At 40.8% G+C, this 25,917-nt stretch overlaps 1 protein-coding gene across 1 annotated transcript; it reads left to right on the top strand.

Moving 5' to 3' along the window:
* Positions 1–1,870: 1,870 nt before the first annotated feature.
* Positions 1,871–25,175, top strand: lrfn5b (leucine rich repeat and fibronectin type III domain containing 5b). Its single transcript, XM_678483.11, has 4 exons — positions 1,871–2,090; positions 14,939–15,855; positions 19,576–20,078; positions 24,096–25,175. The coding sequence occupies exons 2-4, from the start codon at positions 14,965–14,967 to the stop codon at positions 24,997–24,999; spliced, it is 2,298 nt and encodes a 765-aa protein (XP_683575.2). The 5' UTR covers positions 1,871–2,090; positions 14,939–14,964; the 3' UTR covers positions 25,000–25,175.
* The last annotated feature ends 742 nt before the right edge of the window (positions 25,176–25,917 follow it).

Below are 25,917 nucleotides of genomic sequence, written 5' to 3' on the forward strand. Positions count from 1 at the left end.
ACGCCTACTTTCCTGACATTTTCCACAGTAGAGGTGTGGAAAAACCCTGCTGAAACAAGGGGGTTTCATGACCCTTTAAATGCTTAAATAAATATACTAATAATAATAGAAAAATCATATGATCAGTTAGTCCTGACAGCATGTTTTTGAGTCATTTAAACTTATTAAACTAAGTCAATCATGTTTAAACTTAATTTTATAAGTTACGCAAGCTTTTTAAGTCTGTTTAACATTATAAGTTCAATGAACTCATAAAGTTAATTTGATACATTTAACAATTGAAGTTAACCAGAATTTGTTTTTACAGTGTACATTGATATGATTTAATTGAATTAAAAACATATTATATTTGTAAGTCATTAAGTTTCCTAGTGTTATTTCATTCATTTTTATCTATTTAGTTTACATTTATATATATATAGAAATGTGAAATGATTTAAATAAATAAAATAGCCCCAGCCAGGATTTTTTTTTACATCTAAAATTATTATTATAATTTAATCGTGACCTGTTTAAAGCCAGATGAATTACATCTTCTGAAGCCATTAATTTTTTATAACTCAGCCCCTCTCAGATTTTGAGACACCGAGTGTTGAGATAACCTGCATGCACAGGAATGCCATGTTCCCTGTCTGAAGCACATCTTCCACATCTGAGTTTCAGCTGAGGATGATGCAGCTGTAGAGACAGCACATCATGATAAATAACTCAGATGCTGCTTCAGACAGGCTTTAATTCACTGAAAAGCATTTAAACCCGATCCGAATTCGGCGCAGGTCTCTCTCGTCTCCACAAAGGCGTTTTCTCTGACGAAGCCCTGCTGAATTCATCAACTCTACTATGGCGAAGGATTGCTCATTAATATTCATGAGCTCCCGCTCTGCCATTGAAGGACAGGAGCGCAACGTCAGCGCGAGCCAATTAATATTCCAAAGCTGCGCTTCTCATTGGTAAATAAAGATGTGAAAATAAATAAATAAATAAATAAATAAAACAATTGTGTTTAAAACATTATTAGGTTTATTTATACAACAGATCTGACATAATTCAAAGTGCTTTACAAAAATTCATTAACATTGCTGAAACATTACAGAATACCTTAAAAAAATTATTCAACTAATGGATGGCAACAAGCAAACGATATGAAATTAACATCACATAATGATAAAATAAAAATAAAACAGGGTTTAAAATAATGGTTCAGAAACATTACACAAATTCACCGAATTAAAAACTAGGATGGCAAAGACTCGTCATCAGGTTTCTTTGAGTAATATAAAATTCTGTACTTCTCATTTGAAGATAGCAAAGATCATCATATGAGAAAATAATGCATACAATATAATAAAAATAAAACAATGGTGTTTAAAAACATTGTTCAAATATTACAGATCACATTAGGTCTTAACAAAAACAATTCAATTAATAAATAGAATCAAAATCAACATTGTTTGATATTCAAATACTGCACTTCCCATTGGAGGACAGCAAAGTAACGATCACGATTTAAAATTAACATTATATAACGATATATTAAAAACAAAACTCAAGCGTTGAAAATATTACAGAATAATAATTAACTTATCTGACTGACAGACAAGGAAGGCAACGTCAGCGGTGTCTAATTAATATTCAAAATCTCAATTTCCCATCGGAAGACATATGAAGCAAATATCGCAATATTAAATTAATATTGCACAACAATATGACAACACTATACAATAAAACACGCTATCGCCGAAATTATTACCAAATACAGATCATTCTCCGACTGAACGTCAGCGCTGTTCGATTAATATTCCAAAGCCTGGCGTCCGATTGGAGCGACTGCAGCACGACCTCATTAATATTCATGAGCCTCGCCCTCGCCGTACTAGGATCGGTAATTTGGGCGCATGCAGGCGTAATGCGGAGATCCCGGCTGGAGTCTGCGGTCTGATCCCGATCCGGAGCTCCACACGCCGGCCTGAGCTTCAGTGTGCGCCCGCCGGTCAGCCCGGAGCCCCGGAGCAGCAGGAGCCAGGAGCCGCCGAACATGCGCTGATCCCGGCGGCGGAGAGACGGCGAGCTGCCCTGCAGATCCTCCACAGGTAAAGCAGAGCCTCCAGCCTCCATCACATTTGCGCAGTGGAGGAAAAAAACAGCCGAACATCTGGAGAAACGCGCGTCTGCATCCGCGCAGAAACACTGAAGGTCATGATAGCGTGTATCTGCTGCAGATGAGGATGCTCGACATCTTTATATCGATAAATGACCGCTGTGTGCTCACATCAGTGTGTGTGTGTGTGTGTGTGTGTGTGTGATCCAGACTGAACACTGGCCTTCACACACTCAGCACAGACACACCGCTGCCTCAGACGCATGATGTCGAGGATCTTTGCATTTTGTGATTGTGTTTTTGCATGGAAATGATCTCCCTGACTGGAGGATTGAGCATGCTCACATCTAAAACAGGCTCCGAGTCTGAAATCAGCTCTTCTGACTGTTATTTTAGGCTGCTACAGATACATGCTATATATACACGCGCGCGGATGAGGACTGAGCATCATATATTAGTCGACAATCATTTAATCAGTGCATATAATGGCTGAAATATATATAGTAGTGGGCAAAATATTCATCCTCCTGTGAAATAATCATTCTTTTTTATATTTATCAAGTCATACTTAATGGATTAAGAGACATTTCCTATAATATTTTTCCTTAATATTTTAAACAGCATTTTAAGCTCAACATTATTCGCCCCTTCAGCAATATTAGTGTTGGATTGTCTCCAGAACAAACCACTGTTATACAATGACTTGCCTAATTACCCTAACTTTACCCTAATTACCCTAGTGAAGCCTTTACATGCCACTGTAAGCTGAACACTAGTGTCTTGAAGAATATCTAGTCTAATATTATGTGCAAAAATAAAGAGAAAATAAATCTGTGATTAGAGATGAGTTATTAACACTGTTAGAAATGTGTTGGAGAAAATCTCCATTAAACAGAAATTGGGCAAATAACAGAAGGGCGGATAATTCAGACTTCACCTGTATATAGAGCAGCAGCTAAATTTCTAGTATGAATGTTATTTGGTCATTTTTACTTTTGATAAATGTGTCTAATTTTAACATAATAATTATTTTTATTCATGTGTTTTAGTCTTATTTTGCAGTACAAATAAATCTAAGCATGTTTAATTAAAGATGCATTTATTACAGAGGCAAAATAAACAGAAAAACAAAAAAACTTCTAATGGGGTCAGAATGATAATTTTCCATTTCCTTTTGTCGCACAGATTTATGATCTGGTTTTTTAAATTCATTGCAATATTTTGTTTAGACTAGAAAACTTAATATTTATAACATAAGTCCAAAACGCACCTTTACTTATGGATGTTGATATACAGTTGAAGTCAGAATTATTCACCCCCCTTTGAATATTTTTTTTTTATATATATATATATATATTTCCCAAATGATGTTGAACAGATTGAGGAAATGTTCACAGTGTCTGATAATATTTGTTCTTCTGGAGAAAGTCTGATTTGTTTTATTTCAGCTAGAGTAAAATCAGTTTTTAATTTTTCAAACACCACTTTAAGCTCAATTTTATTAGCCCCTTTAAGCTATTTATTTATTTTTGATAGTCTACAGAACAAACCATCATTATACAATAACTTGCCTAATCATCCTAACCTGCCTGGTTACCCTAATTACCCTAGTGAAGCCTTTAAATGTGACTTTAAGCTGTATAGAAGTGTCTTGAAGAATATCTAGTCTAATATTATTTACTGTCATCATGGCAAAGATAAAATAAATCAGTTATTAGAGATGAGTTATTAACACTATTATGATTAGAAATGTGTTGAATAAATCTGCTCTCTGTTAAACAGAAATTGGGAAAAAAAATAAGCAGGGGGTGAATAATTCTGACCTCAACTGTATGTGTAAAATGCTGGGTTGTTGTGTGACCAAACATTCGGTTAAATGTAAACAAGTCTAAGAATAAAAAAGCGGCATTTAAATTAAATTGAAAATAATAATAATAATAATAACCCAACACTGGGAATGTCCATATTTGACCCAATGTTAGCTTACAACAGCAAGGTTTATCAAAGTGAAGTGTAAAATAATAAGCGGAAACTCACATATTGAGAGCAGAAACAAAAGCATGTTAGAAAACCTGAAGAGCCTGAAAAATCTGATGTACTCCAGAATCATTCATTCATTCTCCTTCAGCTCAGTCCCTTATTTATTAGAGGTCGCCACAGTGGAATGAACCACCAACTATTCCTGCATATTTTACACAACGGATGCCCTTCCAGCTGCAACCCAGTACTGGGAAACATCCATACACACTGATTTACAAACACACACTTATACACTACGGTCAATCAATTCTATAGCGCATGTGTTTGGACTGTGGGGGAAACCGGAGCACCCGGAGGAAAACCACGCCAACACGGGGAGAACATGCAAACTCCACACAGAAACACCAACTGACCCAGCCGAGACTCAAACCAGAGACCTTCTTGCTGTGAGGCCACTGTGCTAACCACTGAGTTATTAACTTCATACATTCTTTCACTTATTGTAATATTTATTAATTCATTCATTTTTTATTAACTTGGTTATTAATGTATTAATTAATTTATTTATTCAGTTATTAATTTATTCAATTATTCATCCATTCAGTCAGATATTAATTTATTTATTCATTCATTTAGGAAATAATTCACTTATTATATTTATCCATTCATTATTTTTTAATAATTTGGTTCTTAATGATTTTTTTCATTAATTTATTCATTTATTTTTCATTTATCTATTCATCAATTTATTAATGTATTCATTCACTTAATAATTTAATAATTCATTAATTCATTCAGTCAGTTATTAATTCATTCATTTATTATATTATTTATTCAATATTTTGTTAATTTGGTAGTTCATTTATTCATTCATTAATTTATTCATCCATTCAGTGATTAATCTATTCATTTTTATTTATCAATCTGTTGTTTTTACATGTATTTGTCTATTCATTCACTTAATCATTCATTCATTCAATCTGATATTAATTTGTTTATTCATCCATTTAGTTATTAATTAATTCAGTTGTTAAATTATTTATTTTTTCATTCATTTTTTATTAATTTGGTTTTTAATTCATTCATTTATTAAGTTACAGATTTATTCATAAAAATGTATTAATCCATTCATTCTTCAATTTATTTATTAATTCATTCAAGCAGTCATCGATTAATTCACTTAATAATTGATTCATTAATTCAATCTGATATTATTGTATTAATTCATTCATTTAGTTATTAATGTATTCAGTTATTATATAATTTATTCTTTCGTTCATGTTTTATTCATTTTTATTAATTGGTTATTTATTAATTCATTAGTTTATTCAGTTATTAGTTTATTCATGGTGACACGGTGGCGCAGTAGGTAGTGCTGTCACCTCAAAGCAAGAAGGTTGCTGGTTCGAGCCTCCGCTGGTTCAGTTGGTGTTTCTGTGTGGAGTTTGCATGTTCTCCCCGGTGTGGGTTTCCTCCGGGTGCTCCAGTTTCCCCCACAGTCCAAACACATGCGGTACAGGTGAATTGGGTAGGCTAAATTGTCAGTAGTGTATGAGTGTAATTGAGTGTGTATGGGTGATGGGTTGCAGAAGGGCATCCGCTGGATTAGTTGGCGGTTCATTCCACTGTGGCGACCCTGAATTAATAAGAGCCTAAGCCGAAAATAAAATGAATGAAGGAATAATTTATTAATTTAGTAGGTTATTCATTCATTCAGTCATTAATTTATACATTTTTTATTCATATTTTTATTTTATTCAGTTGTTTATCTATTAATTAAATTTATTTATTAATTTATATATTCATCCATTCATTCACTTATTAATTTAGTCATTCATTAATTCATTCATTCAGATTTTATTCATTTATTTAGTTATTAATTTATTATTTCAATTAGTTATTATATTATTTATTCATTACTTTGGTTAATGTATTCATTCATTAATTTATTCAGGTATTCATTCAGTCAATCTATAATATTTGAAATTATTTACATTCATTTATCAATCTATTAATTTATTCATGTATTCATCCATCCATTCATTCATTCATTCTCCAGGAGTATCTGAGGCACCAAAGCGGTTTTTACAGTCAATTATAAAATGTCTCTTTCCTCCATTACTCCACCTAATGATGTATAAGAGTATGATCTTATTATAAGTACAATAACTCTGCAATAGTGCTCAGATGAATGAATGAGTGTGTATGGGTGCTTCCCATTACTGGGTTGCAGCTGGAAGGGCATCCGCTGTGTAAAACATATGCCGGATAAGTCGGTGGTTCATTCCGCTGTCGTGCCCGCTTATAAATAAAGGAACTAAGCCGGAGGAAAATGAATGAATGAATAATGTATTCACAGACTCGGTTTCCAGATGAGTGTGTGTTATTCAGTGGTTGTTATCTGGGATGAACACACCTCGTAATGTCACGACTGACCAATCAGAATGGAGTATTCCAGATGGCTGTGTTATCATCATATCTGTGTAATATTGCTTTACTATAAGGAATAAGACCTTCAGCAGAAGAACTGATGTGATAGGAAATACAGTAAGAGCAGTGCTCGATCTGTTAAACAGCACTTGGGGAATATTTAAAAATAATTTAGATTTCACCAAAAGAATAATGATTTAGCCTTCAACTGTCAATATGAGAATCATCAGGGTTACACACACACACACACACACACACTCCTCCAGCAAACAGGAGATCCGTCATGCTGTTTCTTTCATGCTTCAGTGAGTGTTAGCTGAGAAAAGCGGGATATAAAAGCAGAAATATGTCTGAGAGCGAGGCGCATTCACAGCCCTGTGTGTGTGTGTGTGTGTGTGTGCTGAAAATACACTCGCTCTGCCAGCTAATGCCGCCAGCTGGACGGCACACAACACAGACTCAATACAGCGGCGCGTCCGGCCGTCATTTGATATGCAGAGAGTGACATCACAGCATCATCCGTGCTGGAACCCACAGCTTTACATCCACACAGCGGCAGACACCGGCGACTGATCATGCAGTACACCATGAGCTCCGCTGGCAGATAATAATCAGTTAGAGAAGAAGATCTTTGGTTTGAGTCCTAGTTGGGTCAGTAGGTGTGTGGAGTTTGCATGTTCTCCCCGTGTTGGCGTGGGTTTCCTCCGGGTGCTCCGGTTTACCCCACAGTCCAAACACATGCGCTATAGGGGAACTGATCAACTAAACTGGCCGTAGTAAATGTGTGTGTGTATGAATGAGTGTGCATGGGTGTTTCCTAGTACTGGGTTGTGGCTGGAAGGGCATCTGCTGTGTAAAACATATGCTGGAATAGTTGGCGGTTCATTCCGCTTTGGTGACCCCTGATGAATAAAGGGACTAAGCTGAATGAATGATGTGTAGTCAGTTTGCTCAGTGCTTTATTGATATGATGTGTGTGTGTGTGTGTGTGTGTGTTCAGTGTTTTAGTGGTCTAGTGTTGATGTACTGCAGTGCATCTGCTGTTATTTAAAGCAGTGGCCTTTTAATGTGACAGAGATGAAGCGGCGTGTGCTCATGTAGTGTGTTTCATGCTTTACTGTTCAGCATGCTGCGTGTGTCACTGTGTGTGTGTGTGTGTGTGTGTCAGGTATACTTCACTCTTACGCCCTATTCACATGGGGCTTCAGCGTCAACGCTTGACAGAGGGCGTGTCTGAAGTTGGAGCTGAAACGATTGTCATAGCAGCGTCAGCCAATGAAATTCAGTCAGCAATAGGCCACTGTCTGAGCTGGTGTATTTGCATACAGCGATCTGATTGGCTGACGCTTCCGTCGGCGCTTGAAAAGTTGAGCTGGTCCCAACTTCTGCAGCGAGGAACGCTTCTGAAGCGGCGCCGACGGATCCACAATGCAGTTCGGCAACGCCTGACGTCACCCATTCAAAGTGAATGGGAAGCGTTGACGCTGACGCCCCGTGTGAATAGGGCGTTATGGTCTGTGTTTACACGCACACCTCAGTGCTGTTTTCTGCATCACTATAATGATGATCACAGATGTGTGTGTGTGTGTGTGTGTGTGTGTGTGTGTGCACTTGTTTGTGTGCTTGCATGCATGTTTGTATGTGTCTATAGGTCCACATGCACGTGTGCGTGTACTCATGTATGTCGGCTTGTGTGCAGTTGTATGTGTGTGTGTGTGTAGGTTATCATCACATCTTCACTACACACATTCACTACATTCTAGATCAGGGATGGGCAAACTTGATCCTCGAGGGCCGGTGTGCCTGCAGAGTTTTGTTCCAACACTAGTCAAACACACCTGAGCATGCTAATCAGTGTCTTTAGGATCACTAGAAATCTATAAGCAGGTGTGTTTGATTTGGGTTGGAGCTAAACTGTGCAGGACACCGGCCCTCCAGGATCATGTTTGCCCACCCCTGTTCTAGATCAATGAAATGCTGTGTGTGTGTGTGTGTGTGTGTGTGTGTGTGTGTGTTATCTGGTCAGATTAGTTTACAGTGCAGGATCTGAGGACTGGATTTATGCGGCATTGATGTGTTGAAGCGTACAGTATACAGCTGAAGTCAGAATAATTCGCCCCCTTTGATTTTCTCATTTTAAAATATGACTCAAATGATGTTGAACAGATTCAGGAAATGTTCACAGTATGTCTGATAATGTTGTTTCTTCCGGAGAAAGTCTTATTTGTTTTATTTATCTAGGTTAGAGATTGATAAATTTGTAATTCGCAAATCTTAAAATGCTGAGGAAACTGTGGACATCGGAACCGTCTACTTTGACTAAGCATAAGCGCAAGACCCCATGTGACCAAAGCAGGAAACGTTAGAAATAACAGGACGAATTCATACAGCATGGATTCACTTGCTCTAATGTCAGCAGTACGCATTTAAAGGCAAGCCAAAAGTAACTGAATGTATAGTAAATATAGTTAAAATACTGTGAACCGCTTAAAAGAAGTTATTTTGATTATTAGTATATGCTTTGGTCCTGGGGGGTTGTGAGTTCGTGACGATCTTGCATTGGCGGTCGCTGGTTTAAAAGTTTGAGAACCACTGATCTAAACTGTCCTTAGACGCTGGCTAGACATTAAATTGTGCTCACCTGACATCACAACCTAAATCTAACCTAATGTTAACGTCTAATGATGTTGTGTGCCTGCTGGACAATCACCAGATGCACTACAGAATATTACGTTTACACACACACATGCACTAATGACATGTAAACACATCAGCTTTATAAAGCATAACACTCACTACTCTTGAGGACTTTAAAAAGGTCTGTTTACTCGTACTCTGAGTAATATTTACCGCAGACACTTCTACTCTACTGCACTACAATGTTAGGTGAGTAATGCTGCTTTTACTGGAGTCTGATTTTCACTCTGTCCACCACTGGTAATAGGCTAGCTTATCATTGCGCTCAGCCAAAACCCGTTACCTGAGGCTAAGTACTGAAGGCTAATAGATTTAAAACACAGACTCGTTAGAAATAAGTCTGCTCTCAGCTCGGCGGATGTGCTCAGAGCTCCTGCTGACTGCCTGGAGCTCAGGCGCAACAATACGCTGAGGCAGCTTTTAAGCCGTGTGTGTATGGTCACGTGGTGTGATTTTTCAGCAGGGTAGTGTTGATGGAAAGCTGTTCACAAATGCTAACTGAAATGCCAGTGTGGACGCAGATCATTTTCACTGTAAAATACAGTTTTAAAACTAAAACGTGTTAGCGCAAACTGCAGGCCTGAGTGAGAAGCAGCCGTCTGTCCATTCGCCATTAGAGTGTTTGAGCTGCTGAAGATAACGTCAGCATAGACTCAGAGGATTATAGATGTGGAGTTTTAGATGAACAGCGACAGGAGTCACATAGACTGATGCATTCTTAATATATAAATATAATGTATAAATGATAAACTAAATGCATGCACAACAATATGTCCAGGTCCAAGCATTATAGTAAATAATTTAAAGCAAGTAATAGCTCAAACTTCTGCTCTGTTGAGATGTGTTGTTGGTGATTGGACGGGTGCGGGAAAATGAAGACCTGTTTAAAATGATGCAAGAGCCACAACACCGTATTTCAGTGATTTTCAAGGCCTAACGTTGGGTTTTTGACGTTTTAAGACCCCGCAGACGCCCTGACGGAGAGCACATGAAGTGTAAACAGGCTGAGAGAAGAAAAAGAAACATGAATATCTGTGTGTTTCTCCAAGCAGATGAGCCTTTGATCTCTGCAAACACGCAGATGAAAGGATCAACATTATCATATCAAAAACAGCCTGAGCTGGAGGAGAAATGTCAGATTATCACCTCTGTGTTATGTGCATTAAACATACTACAAAACCAATATAATCAGCATCCGCGACTCCTCTCTGAAGGGTCACGCTCACATCTGAGTCCACTACAACAACCAGAGAGCAGATTCTGCTGTAAAGCTGCTGTATGTCAGTGTTTGACTCTTCTAAATCATAAAAACACCATAATATGTGTGCAAATATTAAGAAACGCAGGTGTTTATCTGAGAAACCCTGCTAAACTCAGTTATTCTGCTGTGAATATGTATGTTCAGTGTCAGAATGCACTGATTTGACCTCTATAACCAGCCCACTGCCAGTGTAGCCAATCATATTTCAGCACTCCGGGTTGCCAGATGCTGGAAAACAGTGTGTTTTATTTCAGTCATTAGGGCTCGCGGTGTTTATGAAAATGCGCCCTCTGGAGGACAGAAGCAGCATCTGAAATGATGCGCAGATTAACAGTTATGGAAATACACATGAACGTTATTGTTCAATTTGGGACAACACTAAACTCACACACTACATGGTTGAGTGTATAAGTGCATGGTGTGCCATTTAGTGTTGTCTGAAATGGTACAACAGCTTTTTTACCAAACGGAAAATCCCAAGTATTGTTTAATGATTGGCAAATGACAAATAAATGACCAAATGTCAGCGCTCATGAGCACAACCACATTCACCACAGGGAGGCAGCATAATCACTCATGTAAGATCATTTTGCTTTCACTAAAAGCCAAAACAAATAATCCAACTACTAGCTCCTCCCCTTCATTAGTAGCCAAGCCTATTCATCAATAGCCCCTCCCGTTTGTCAGTAGCTCCTCCTCCTCCTCCACTACATGAGCAGTGAGCGTTGAGTGCGTGAAGTGATCAACAACACACACTTATCAGTTGAATAAGTGCAACAACCGAGGATTTAAAGTGCACTTTTACAGTGAACTTTCAGTGTGAACGCACTAGGTTGTTGCTAGATCAGATATGCTTGCGGCCGAATTATTTATATTATTTATGACATTTCCTATTTATTGTATTTTATTAACGTCTACCCCCACACTAAACCTAAACCCAACCATCACTGTACTGTAAAAACAGTAGCTGTACTGAGGATTATTTATGTTACGTAATAAATCATGCCAACCGTCACAGTACTGTAAAAATATGAATTATTGTAATACAGTGTCATAAGAAATGCTGCTATATTGATGTGCATACCGCACTTCCGGCCGGCTGCGTATCCGATCTAAACTTTACCAATGCTACTTACAATATTTAATATCTAAATAATAAATGTGGTAAAGGATAAAATGAAGAGTTCAGATGCAAATGCCACTTCTGCCAAAAATGAGGAGATAATGACATTGAGTAATTGTTTAGGCATGTAGTACACCATCAACACATATTTTTGCTTCTACTCATCTAAATCCCAGCGTCAGTGCATTCACAAATAACAGTTTGCTGGCAAAAGCCGCTAAACGCCACCTGCCTTTGACAGCCGATATATCCCAAAAACCAATCAGAAGAGCGAATCGAATCATGTGTGTTCAATGTAGCAGCGAGCTGATACGCCGGCTTTATGAGGACACTGTTTTACTCCGCTTCAGATTTTGATTTTAAGAGATGGAGTTTGATGAACTGGATCAGGCTGTTCGACTGTCAGTGAATGACATACGAAGACGTCCCTTACCTCAAACCTCTGAGCATTATAAGAATAAGAAAACACACTGTACAGTCGGGAGTGTAGCAAGCATTCATGACGTGTTTTAGCGTAGTGGCGCTACTTTAAATGAGTCTGATTTACTATACATTAAAGAGCACCTGTGTTACACAGAAGACGAAGTTAAGATGCCGTTCTTTTATCCCACATGGATGCTATGAGGATAAACAAGAGACCAAGATCTGGAGTATGGTGAGAATGAATGAATGACAGCTTCTAGAATTGTCTGAGAGGCATCCCCATTCTGCCCAGTAGGCCCACCTTGTGTTTTATTTGCTAATTTAAGCTATTTTTTAAAGATAAATATAATATATAAAACTCTACATTATTTATGACTTCATAATTCCTGTACATCTGATTGGCTTCTTATATTAATGGACAGAGCAGATATTGATGCTTCATAATGTTTTACACTATAATGCTTAAATCTACCAAGCTTAGCTCACAGTGTTTACAATGTTTACACTGCTGTACTTACATTACATCTCAATCTCAAATATCAGAAATGACAACAGATTGTTCAGATTTAATTCATGTCAGTTTTAATGTTATTGATTAATGCACTTGACAGATTTCCTTCATTCATTTTCCTTCTGCTTTGGTTTCTCAGGGGTTACCACAGTGGAATGAACCGCCACTTGACAGATTTATATATTTTTAATTTGAGGTGTTTTATGTTTGGTAAAATAAGTCTTGTTTTTGCATAAAGAGCAGACGTGGATTTAGCTGGTTTTGATGCAAAAGAAAATTAACCTTGTTAAAAACTGTCTAAAATGACCTTTTCATTACATATAAAAGGAAACTTCTGAACCTAATCAGAGGAGCCTGATAGAAAATGCTCATTTACAGGAAAAGAGGTCTGATGGATTTAGAGGGTTCTGCATCTGAACTCGTCATGTGTGATTGGATATATATGCGATATTCAGATAATTTCAATATATTGTGCACTCCTGAAAACAAGCATTAATATCTCTGATTACATCTTTAGCTACGCTTCCATGCACCTATTTTTATGTAAATTTTGGAGATAAAAAAATCGGTTGATGGAAGCGGCAAGATGCACAAACATTTTGAAAATGCTCATAAAAAACGTGTGCATAAGATGCGCATAAACTGCAATGGATACACTCTTACTAGGGGTGTAACGATACACTCAGCTCACGATTCGATATGTATCACGATATAACGTTCACGATTCGATATGTATCACGATATTTGGAATAAAAATTGAAAATTAAACTGAAATGCAAATTTTACTAAGTAAACTATTTTTTATGTATTTCTTTTGTTTCAACTTGTTAAACTGAACATTCTTTAAGAAAATAAATTAAACAGGCCTGTCTCTGGAAAATAAAACAATTTAAAAACTTAAAAAATATTATTGAAATGACAGAGACAAAATTAAGGAACAATTTAAGTAAAGGTGCAAAAAAAAAAAGCTTTCTATTCAATTGAATTTAATAGTAAGAGCTTAAGGCTTTGCTTGGTCACTTGCTTTTTTTGTGTGTGCAAAAAAACATCCACATTTCCAGGTATTTAATTAATATTTAATTAAATTCATTTAGAGATATCTCTAATTACAATTGTGACTAGTCAAAACTCATTTAGAGATATCTGCAAATATTTTTCAATGGAAGTCAATGGAGGAATATGACTAGTCATAATATATTTGCAGATATCTCCAATCTGATTTGGTACTAGTACAATTGTAATTGCAGATATCTCTAATTGTCATTCTGACTAGTCGAATTATAATTATGACTAGTCAAAATATAATTAGAGATATCTCTAAATATATTTATGGATAGTCAGAACAAAGGTTTAAATGCTAAAACGGCTTGCCATACACGCGCGTCTATCAAAGTCCGCCCTCTGTAGTAACAGCTCACGGTCAGCTCACGTCATGTGTGATTTTGCGGCCGCCAATACATCATTATATGAAGACAGAATGATATTTTAGGGTGAATTGTACCTTATAAATACAGTATGTGACTCTTTCAACACCATTAGAAGGTATCCATGTCGCTGTGCAAAGTATGTAAATCACTGTGAAGACTTTAAAACTTCGGCTATGTTTGACCCAGTATGCGTGTCAAAAAGCGGACGAGTCTAAAGCAATGACTGTACAACCGAAATGTTGCCAGACGTCTGATTTTGAGAGGATGGGCCAAACTATTTCAGCTCCACTCATCTTGGTCTGCTAACATTACTGCTGCTGCAATCTAAACTCACGTGCGACAGCAGGTGGAACGTAGCTCACGTGCAAACAGCTCAACTAATAAGAGAAAACGGACGTCATATCGTAATCAAATCGTCATAACGCCACCATGCATATTGTGACATTTTTGCATCGCAATAAATCGTACAACGATAAATCGTTACACCCCTAACTCTTACTGAACAAATTCCAGCATGCGCATTAAAAACATCATGTGATTTTGTTACGTGAAAATAAAACTGAACAAACCAGCAGGCTGAGCACACTGCAGAACATCTGAATACTGTTTTGCTCATTCTGAACGCCTGAACCATTTCAGTATTAGTGCTATTAGATTATTAATTGCCTCCAGAACTGTCAACAGCAACCTCTCACGCCTTCAAACGCCACCACGTGTTCATTGCGTGTTGACATTTGTCTTCTAAGGCGCTAGTCATTTAATAAATAAAGAAAAGATTGACGCAGCTTCTCCTACTGCAGCAAATGACATTTTTACTGTTGATATTTGGCGCCAGTTAATCAGGAAGTGACGATTTTTTTTCTCAGACTCATTGGATAGAAACGCTGCTTTATTCACACGTCTTTTACGTGTTAATCCAGTTTTGCGCATAATGTTAATTTGCATTTTCTGGATGTAAACACTCACTACACTGTTTCTTCCCCCGCAGGCTGTTCCCCAACACCCAGAGCCCAGATGGAGATGCTACTGGTTTATCTGATGGTTGTGGTAATGGCATTAAAAGCCCAGAAGATACAAGTATGTCCGAAGCGTTGCATCTGCCAGGTGCTGCCGCCGAATCTGGCCACGCTGTGCGATAAGAAAGGTCTTCTGTTCGTCCCTCCAAACATCGACAGACGCACTGTGGAGCTCCGGCTGGGGGATAACTTCATCACGGGCATCAAACGCAAAGATTTCGCCAACATGACCAAACTGGTGGACCTGACGCTCTCCAGGAACACGATCGGCTCGGTCGCACCACACGCTTTTAACGACCTGGAGAATCTGCGGGCGCTCCACTTGGATAGTAATCGATTGACTCACATAACGAACGATACGTTTAGCGGAATGTCCAAGCTGCACCATCTGATCCTCAACAACAACCAGCTGACGTACATCCACATCGGAGCGTTCAACGACCTCTTGGCTCTGGAAGAACTGGATTTGTCGTATAATAATCTGGAAGGCGCGCCGTGGATCGCTATACAGCTGATGATTAGCTTGCACACGCTAAACCTGGATCACAATATGATCAACTACATCCCCGAGGGTACGTTCTCCGGCCTGCAGAAGCTGAAGCGGCTGGACGTGACCTCTAATAAGCTGCACAAGCTACCGCCGGATCCGGTTTTCCAGCGTGCGGGCGTTCTGGCCACCTCGGGGGTTCTGGGCGCCTCGACTTTTGCTCTGAGTTTCGGGGGTAATCCTCTGCACTGTAACTGCGAGCTGCTGTGGTTGCGGCGACTGCGGCGCGAGGACGATCTGGAGACCTGTGCGGCACCACAACATCTCGCCGGACGATACTTCTGGACCGTCTCTGAGGAGGAGTTCCTGTGTGAGCCGCCGCTCATCACTCGACACTCACAGGTACAGAGTTATGATGGGATGCTAATATTAGGCTGCGCCCGAAACCGCCTACTACTCAGTAGGTACTGCATTTGAATGTATTCGTACTACTCGGCCGTTGGAAAAGTGCGTTCTATACAGTATGAATGTGAAAAGTATGAATGGAATTCGGATGTACTACATCCGCCATTTTGTCATGGTCACGTGACCTACCTGCGTCAGTTGCGTCGCCTCACTTCCATTCATGAATTCTCTCGCGGGGCATTATGGGATAGCGCAGTGTGCATGGGATGCGCACTCCAGAATCTCGCCGGAAGTAGTAGGTCATCCGGGTAATTCTCGCATACTGATTTTCCAATTCTATAAATTCGTACACACTACTTGGCTCGCATACTGATGTTAGCGTACTATATAGTATGGAAGTATGAGGTTTCGTATGCAGCCTTATTGTTGTGATTAATTGCTGAAGCTTTCATCCCTGCTGAAAAATCCAGCTTAAACCAGCCTAGGCTGGTTGGCTGGTTTTAGCTGGTCAACCAGGCTGGTTTTAGAGGGGTTTTGGCCACTTCCAGGCTGGTTTCCAGCCATTTCCAGCCTGGTCTTAGCCGGTCAGGCTGGAAAATGACCAGCCAAATCCAGCTAAAACCAGCTTGACCAGCCTGGTTTAAGCTGGATATAGCTGGTTTTGGCTGGACTCCCAGCTTGGCTAGGCTGGTCAAGCTGGTTTTAGCTGGTCATCTCCCAGCTTGACCAGCTAAGACCAGGCTGGAAATGGATGGAAACCAGCCTGGAAATGGCCAAAACCCCTCTAAAACCAGCCTGGTTGACCAGCTAAAACCAGCCAACCAGCCTAGGCTGGTTTAAGCTGGATTTTTTAGCAGGGATCACACTATACAGTATTATCACGGAAATGTCTTTAATTAAGTGAAGCTTTAATAAACTATTTTCGAGAGGATCACGTGATATGATTGATCGTGGATGGTCTCTCATCTCTAATCAGCAACAATCCAATAAGATAGTTTCAAGCTTACAATAAATAGACAGATTTCGCCCTACTGCCTTATCTTCGTTTTAGAAGAATCCCCCCTTCCACCCTATCTCCTCCTTTTCCTCCCTTTACCAGGGGGAGCTCTCGAGACCTACCTGATCTGGGACCCCCATATATGCTAATTGACCAGGCGAAAGCCTTGGGCTCAACTATCTCCAAGCTTAGGTTCTCTCCCGGGACAGCATGCCAAAGCTAATATTAGCACCAAACATATCTAAGTGTGAACTCTTGAATGTAGTTGTATCATGGTTTACAGCAGTGGTTCTCAACCTTAGATCAGCCTTTTCCTCAGAGCCAACAAAACATTGCTGTAACTCTGATACAAATTTATTGAAGGGGAAAATTAAAAAGCACTGCTGTGTGTGTGTGTTCTGTGTTTGTCTGGGATAATCAGTCTACCGAAATGTGTGTATTACATACAAAGTATGACGCTGATCAGTTCTTTGGCAATTTGTGGGTCCAACTTTCCAAAGACGCCTGTCTCTTACTCATTGTGCTGCTTGTAGGTTACATTTGGGTGCTCAAGTGAATTAGAATACGGTCATTTTTCAAAATAAAAGATCATTTAGACTCAGATAATAAAAAAAATAGAAATAATTAATGATTTCTTGTGCGGCCCGGAAGCAATTGATCCATGGACCGGTACTGGTCTGTGGCCCGGGGACCACTGGTTTACGGTATTATCACTAAATTAATGATGATACTGAATTTCGATACCAATCGGTACAGAAATGTTAAACATTCATTCCTTAAACACCTCTGATTGGCCGCTGTGTTCATGTGTTCAACAGAAATGATTAGCCCTGAAGGTCATCAGTTCACCGCTGTTCACCAAGTGCAAACACAGATACACTGGAGCGTTTTAAAGCTGTGTAAATCGGCTGGTGTGTCAATGAGCTGACATTCAGGCAATCTGATGAAGGATCCACTGATTTACACCGCTATCAACCGCTTCAGTGTATCTGTGTTTGCACTCGGTGAACAGTGGTGAGTTCGGTGAACTGATGACCTTCACGTCCAATCGCAGTCATTTCTGTTGAGCATGTGAACACAATGGCAAATCAGCGCTGTTTAAGAACGCGCTCAGCTAAGCAGGAAATGGACGTTTTTAACATTTCAGTACTGATTGGTACCAAAATTCCATATCGAGACAACACTACACTAGATTGACCTAATAATACACTAGATTGACCTAACACTACACTAGATTGACCTAACACTACACTAGATTGACCTAACACTACACTAGATTGACCTAACACTACACTAGATTGACCTAACACTACACTAGATTGACCTAACACTACACTAGATTGACCTAACACTACACTAGATTGACCTAAGCTGCTAGTAGTTATGACTGAATACTATTTGTCTTGTTGCGATTAATTGCTGAAGCTTTATCACAGTATTATCACTAGATAGGGTTATGACAGATTAAAATATTCTTGTTGTGATTATTGCTGAAGTCTTTTTGTCATTATACGGTATTATCATGATTTTGATTTGAGCTGCAAATATGCTCATGACGATGACGAATATGTCTTGTTGTAATTACAATATTGACCTAATCTGTAAATAGGGTTATGACAGGATAAAATTTTCTTAGCAATTAAACAAGTTGTTTTATCACAGTATAAGGTATAATTACGATATTTTATGGTGATTTGATCGATATTATTACAAATTTGTATTTTTCGCTGCTAATAGGCTCATGACGATATCAAAATTTCGTGTTGCGATTAATTCCTGAAGCAGTTATCACAGTATATGATATCATCACAATATTGACCTAAACTGCAATAGTTTATAATTTTATGATTATTTTTGTTGTGATTAATTGCTGAAGCTTTTATCATGGTATACGATATTATCATGTTATTGATTTTAGCTGCATTTAGGCTCAAGACGATATTATTGTTTTTGTTGCAATTAATTAGTGGGGCTTTTATTATTTATACAGTATTATAATTGACCTAATCTGCAAATAGGGTTATGAGGGAATAATGTTTTTGATAGGGGTTATCACAGTATATAATATTATCCTAATATTGAGCTAAGCTGCAAATAGTGATGACCGTGATACATTCTCTTGTTACATTTAATTAACAAAGCTTTTATCGCAGTGTATGTTATTATCTCGATATTAAGCTGCAAATTGTTATAATGATATACAAATTTCTGGTTGTGTGTTTGTGAAATCCTGCAGCGACTGACTAGTAATAAATACTGTATCACATTGTGGAGGTAACTTTCCCAGTATGGAGTGCACTGTGCTCCTGCATTCTTTGATTTTTGTGTGTTAATCTTTTAAACAATATCTCTAAAGGTCATGATTCACACTCGTTGAGTAATTGAGCTATACATATATTTATTTTTTCCCAAGAATTAATCCATCAATCAAGCTTTATCCATATCCAAGCAAGATTGATTGAAGAGCTTCACACCAGAAAAACTAAATATACAACACAACTAAAACAAAAACAATACAAGAAATATCCATAAACAGAGAGGTGTGTCAGAGCTATTGTGCATTATAATCCATTTTCAACATGTGGACATTGAGAAATGAATGTAAAATAAAAAGTATAACACAATTACTCAGCGAGAGTGAATCATGACCTTTCCAGTAACTCTCCCCTCACCCCGTCATCATCACGAGTTATTGATTATGATCATATGTTCACTCACAGGAGATGCGTGCGCTGGAGGGCCAGCAGGTGTCTCTGCGCTGTAAGGCCCGCGGGGACCCAGACCCCATCATACACTGGGTGGCCCCGGACGGGAAGCTGGTGTTCAACTCCAGCCGTACTGTAGTGCACACTGACGGGACGCTGGAGATCCTGATCAGCACAGTGAAGGATTCGGGCTCCTTCACCTGCGTGGCCTCCAACCCATCCGGAGAGGCTCAGCAGACGGTGGATCTGCTTATCACCAAACTCCCACACTTCACCAACGACACCAGTCTGGCCCCAGAGCCGGACCCAGGCTCCTCAGACATCGCTACTTCAGCCAAGACTGCCGACGGAGGGCCCTCAATAGGGAACACTAAGGGTGGGCAGGAGAAGAGGGTGCTGATCTCAGAAATCACTGCATCTTCGGCTCTGGTCAGGTTCAACTTCCAGAGGAATATTCCCGGCATCAGGATGTTCCAGGTCCAGTACAACGGCACTTACGACGACTCCTTAGTCTATAGGTAAGACCACTTTAATCACTTTAAGGCAGGCATGTCCAAACTCGGTCCTGAAGGGCCAGTGTCCTGCAAAGGTTAGTTCCAACCCCAATCAGACACACCTGGGCTAGCTAATCAAGCTCTTTTAGGCTTTCTAGAAACATCCTTGCAGGTGTGCTAAAGCAAGTTGAAGCTAAAATCTGCAGGACACCGGCCCTACAGGACTGAGTTTGGACACCCCTGCTTTAAGCAACCCGGGCTCATTGTGGAAACGTAGCCCAGCGGACGTTTCTGGAGACCGCGAAATACATCTCGGGAAGTACGTATTCGAGCAGTTTTCGGAATCCGCGAGAGGCCGCTGTGCTCGCTTTTTCGCGTCTCAGACGGCTCGGGAGCGCGCGCCGCTCACGCCCGCGCTGTTATCGTGTGAAACGCCGCCGGAGGCTGCTGTAGAGCGGCCATCCATCCGACTGACTGGCTGAACGATCGACTGGGCGGCCTATAGGCCGACCTAGCCGCCCTTCTCCTCCTCCTCCTTCCCTAAACCCAAGCAACGATTTGCAAAAGCCGTCCAGAAAAAAAAGCAAAAGCCCTCGTCTGATTTTGACCACGTTTTTGGATCTCCCCCTGTCGCAAACTCGTTCGCTTTTATTTTTTTGTATTCTATTTTTCATCTTACCAGATTTCTGGAACCGCACTTCCCCGGACTCGATCCCGGTCGTCGCCGTGGCCGGCTCCTCCTCCCTCCGGGACTCCGCTCGGCCGACGTAACGCTGCGAGCTAAGCGGACAAACTGGTTGAGGGCGGGAAAGCCCTCCACACGGAGGCGAGCCGTAAGCTGGCGAGCGCGAAGAGGAGGAGCGGAGCGGCGTCACACCGCCCGGCAACGTTCGCTCGATAAAAAAAAAAAAAAAACTAGGCCATATGTACCTCCAGCCCCGTAAATCGCAGTCTCCAGAAACGTCTGCGGGGCTACGTTTCCAGAATAAGCTTGGGTTGGCTTTAAGACAAGATGCTGATAGTGGGTCCGTTCACTAACCATGCGTACGCACAAATCTGCATACAGAAATACTCAGGAATTAGTCATGAGTCATGAATCTGTGGACGTTTTTTGCTATTTCTGTGGAAAATTATGTTAAATATCTGCAGATTTATGCAGAATTATGTTGGGAGTATAAAAACTTAATATATAAAATAAAAAATAATAGTTTTTTTTAACTTTTATTTAATGTTTACAATGCAAAGTTTCACTTAATTTGATAAGCAAAGCAAGTCTCTCATATAATATCTCTGCTAAAAGACTAAAATAGTACTTTACAAACTGTATTGTGAACAAATTAAATGAACACTTTAATATTAGTCAATATTATTTCTGAAATTAATTTAAATACTGAATAAATGTACATTTACAGAAGTAAATAAACAGACTCAATGATGGGCTAAAAATCAGTGGAATTCTGCGTGCGCTGACTCTGTGTGGGCCTACTCATGGGTCATCAGATGAGAGTGCACAGATGTGTTTTCTGAGAGTGATGGATGGATGTTCAGGCCATGATCACACCCAAAGCTTTCTTTTGCAGCATATTATGATTTTAAATATGTGTGAACACTGCAGCACGGATATAGGCGATGTGTCTGAATGGTAACAAACTCAACTGATAAAACACTAAGGCCCAATCTCAATTCTATTTCTGTACCCTTCCCCTTGGCCCTTAAAACCGAGTGTGAAGGGGAGGGCTTTAAAATTCACCCTTCAGAATTGGGCCAGCACTACAGCACCTGCACACATCATCAGACGTCATCGCCATCTCTAGCTTCATATGAGAAAGATGATAGCGACTGCTAGAGTTACTCCAGTTGTGTTGTTGTTTGGTGTTTATCTTCAGGACTTCACTGAAGGCGTATATCATGTTATCATGACCATATAATGTGGCAATAAGATCATAACTGTACTGTGTGTTCACACCATGGCCATATTCATCATGTAAACACACCAGAACAGCATGAACATTACAGCAGACACTGTGAACAGCTCATCACACACACTAGACTCTTCTGACAGGGGACTGGAGTGTCAGGACGTTGTGGGACTGCTGTACAGCAGATATGATTAGGGATTATCGATCTCCAATTTTGGCTGTGTTTATTTTAGCGGTTTTTATAAAAGCATGACGGTAAAACATGAGCGCGGTTATAAATATGTTACAATATGTGTTTGTTTGTTGTAAAAATTCATAATAACGACAAGAAATACTCATTTGTGGATCTTCTTCCGTGTGCAGCTGTGCTGCCGTTGTGGCTGGTGTATACTGGGAAATGTTCTTATCCCTTGGTTTCGAGTGTGCTCCTGAAAAATCTGTTCAAAGGGCTATTCACCCCTTACCCTTAGCCCTACGCCTTAAAGCTAAACAGAATTGGGACACCCTTTACCTCTTCACGGAAGCGCGCAAAACGAGTTGTAGGGGAGGGGCTAAGGGGGAGAATTGGGACTTGGCCTAAATCCGCCATTCTCCAATTCTCGTACAGCTCTCTCAATAGCCGCGTTTCCACTATCGCACCTAAAGCGACTGAGCCAGGGCGAGCTAAGGCCAGTCGCGTTTCCACGGTCACTTCCAGGGCTTGATCGGGTCAAAGCGGGGCTTTCTCAGAGCCAGCCTTTTTCAGCCTGCCGAGTGTGTATGGATGTTTCCCAGTGATGGGTTGCAGCTGAAAGGGCATCCACTGTGTAAAACATATGCTGATTAAGTTGGCGGTTCATTCCGCTGTGGCCAGGGCCGGAGCAAGCTGAACTGCCACTCTAGGCAGAGGACGATCATGCCGCCCTCAACCCCAATGTGAAAACGAAAGTGACCGGTTATGAAAATGAAGTGAGGTGTGGCGGACCTCTTTTCCAGTGCTTTATGCGCGGATATAACTGAGGACATGCGGGTGCTAAGGGAGGGAGGTGTCGCGGACACTGCACTCTCTATTCTGCCGCCCTATGCGCGGATATGACTGAGGACGCGCGGGTGTCGCGGACCTCAATTCTGCCGTCCTATGCGCTGATATAACTGAGGACACGCGGGTGCTGATGGAGTTGTCGCTGACGCCGCCCTCTATTCTGTCGCCTATGCGCGAATATGTTTGAGGACGTGAGTGGTGAGGGAGGTGTCGCGGACATAACTGAGGACAAGGGTGGTAAGGTAGGTGTCGCGGATGCCGCCCTCTCTATACTGCCGCCCTAGGAGGCCGCCTAGGTCGCCTCTATGGACGCGCCGGCCCTGGCTGTGGCGACCCCTGATTAATAAAGGGACTAAGCCGAAAAGAAAATGAATGAATGAATAAATTAATTAATTTGAGTCCTCTATCACGCAGTGCTCGGATCTCGGTTCTGGAAATGTACACAAGTAAGACTTTATGTAATTAGTGCCCAGTTTGCATATGGGGTATAGTAATCCATCAGTTTGTAAGGTCAGGTGATGTCTGATCATTAGTACCCTTTCGAGCTCAGAATGATGAATGTAGCACTGAACAAACATGCTTTACAGCCTCCGTCACTGAGTGTCTGATAAAACAGTTCACTGAGGACCTCCTGGCTGCTCAGACTATAAACATACTGATGGAGAAAGAGGAAAGTGACAGAGCAGCGGTGATCCGGACGCTGGTGAAGGCTGAACAATCAACTGCAGATATACTGAACTAATCCAGAGCTCGGTTAGGTTAATGTTCCTCACGCAAGCATCCTTCACCCGCGTGGACAGTAAATCACAGCAGAGTACTCCAGACAACCTCGTCCAGTTCCCAGATGAACCAAAACAATACAGACTGTAGCTTGCTTCCTGAACAAATGATCATATGATCCAGTTCTGTTTAGAGAACACGATGTGAGGAATTAAATCAGAATTTTACTGAGACAATATTTTCATTTCTCTATATAAAATGCTTTAAGAGTTTATGAATATTTTTGGACTAGAAACAAGACAAAAACTCTGAGAAAAGCACTTTGCATTTGTTGTTTTAATTATATTATTATTTCTAACTGCTTTCTCTCTCTCTTCGCAGAATGATTCCTCCGACTAGTAAAAGCATCACGGTCAACAATCTAGCGGCGGGCACCATGTACGACCTCTGCGTTCTGGCCATCTACGATGACGCCCTGACCACGCTCACAGCGACCCGTGTGGTGGGCTGCGTGCACTTCTCCACCGACCCGCAGTACATGCGCTGCCACTTCATGCAGTCGCAGTTCCTGGGCGGCACCATCGTGGTCATCATCGGTGGCGTAATTGTGGCGTCCGTGCTGGCCTTCATCATCTTCCTCATCGTGCGATATCGAGTCTGCCAGCCGGACGGCTCTGAGAAAGCAGTGGAGCTGGGCGTCATTCGCTCACAGTCCGAGACGCTACAAGTCTGCGGCGTCATCAAGTCCATGTCCAAGCAGGTTCTAGGACTGGAGCGCGACGCATGTCGGAAGGTGTCGCCGCAAAACGAATCAGCGCGAGCTTCAAAACCTGCGTTTCCCGACTGCACCGTCAGCACGTCTGCAGGAACCCACAGCTGGCACCCGGCGTCCCCGAGTCCACTGCGCCACACTCCAGACACACAGATCAACGTCGAGCCCGAAAACACCAATAAGAACAACTCGGCTAAAGCACGTCCCGCTGTTCGCGCATATTCAACGATGGTGACTCCGGTTTCAAGGCGAGCGCAGCTACAGAGTCTGCACCACTACCAGACAGTGCCGGTGGGCTGTGTACGGGTCAGCCGACGGCACTCCCTGAACGTAGACTCCTGCAAACAGCCTGCGAATCAGAGCGCTACGTATCCCTCCGCCGCGCTGCAGCGCTCCAAACGCAGCTTATCCATGAGCGGGGGAGATATCCCGCAGATGGACAGCGGCGGGAACAAGCGCAGCGGGAAATCCTCGTTGTCCCAGTCGGAGTGGGTTCTGGAGAGCACATTATAATGGAGGCTGGACTTTTCCAGGGGGACGGACGATGTTTTTTTTTAAAGCACAAATTAAATACCGTTTCATGCATATAGTAAGATGATACTACGACTTGTATATTTCTTTGTTTTATGGAATACTACTGACACTGCATACAGACATGTTACGTTGTGTAAAATAAAGTGTGAAAACCAGAGGAGTGTTCTTGTCACGTTTATATGCTCATGGGCTGTGGTGGGTTATATATACTCTGTTGATTGGATGAAAGATAGTTTGCAGTGAGAAATATGGCTGTAGTGTTGTAATATGTCCATTAGGTATGCAATGATCGGGACCGATAACCATAACTGATAACTCTTAAATTTGGAGGTCGATAGCCAATAAATATACATCCAATCATTGTCCTTCGGCTTAGGAGAATATGCACTCATTCATTCATTTTACTTTCAGCTTAGTCCCTTTATTTTATCAGCGGTCACCACCGCGGAATGAACCGTCAACTTATCCAGCATATGTTTTAAGCAGCGGATGCCCTTCCAGCTGCAACCCATCTCTGGGAAACATCCTTACACACTCACACACTACAGACAATTTAGCCTACCCAATTCACCTGAACCTTGGACTGTGGGGGAAACCAGAGCTTTAGTTAGGGATCCACTAATTATGATATCCCAACACAATCTCACGGCAATTCGTAAGTTTTTGATTTAGTGGCTAGTTTGTACGATGTAATTTGTACAATTTAGTACGATTTGCTCATCACCCAATGATTGTTGGTGCTAGGGGTGAGGTTGGATGCCACGCCTCCTTTTTAAAATCGTACATTTGCGTACGACTGAACTTGTACGAATTCGTACGAAATCCACTAAGGCAAAACGTAAAATACTTACGTTTCCTTGTCAGATCAGGCTGGATAACCGATAACTCTCACATTTG

This window comes from Danio rerio, chromosome 20 (genome assembly GCF_049306965.1).
Source record: "Danio rerio strain Tuebingen ecotype United States chromosome 20, GRCz12tu, whole genome shotgun sequence".
Taxonomy (NCBI): Eukaryota; Metazoa; Chordata; class Actinopteri; order Cypriniformes; family Danionidae; genus Danio; species Danio rerio.

Excerpts from the sequence above, each read along its gene's own strand:
- lrfn5b (XM_678483.11), top strand. The coding sequence starts at position 14,965 with ATGGAGATGCTACTGGTTTATCTGATGGTTGTGGTAATGGCATTAAAA. Across the intron at positions 15,856-19,575 it reads TCATCACTCGACACTCACAG|GAGATGCGTGCGCTGGAGGG; the intron begins GTACAGAGTTAT and ends GTTCACTCACAG. Across the intron at positions 20,079-24,095 it reads GACGACTCCTTAGTCTATAG|AATGATTCCTCCGACTAGTA; the intron begins GTAAGACCACTT and ends CTCTCTTCGCAG.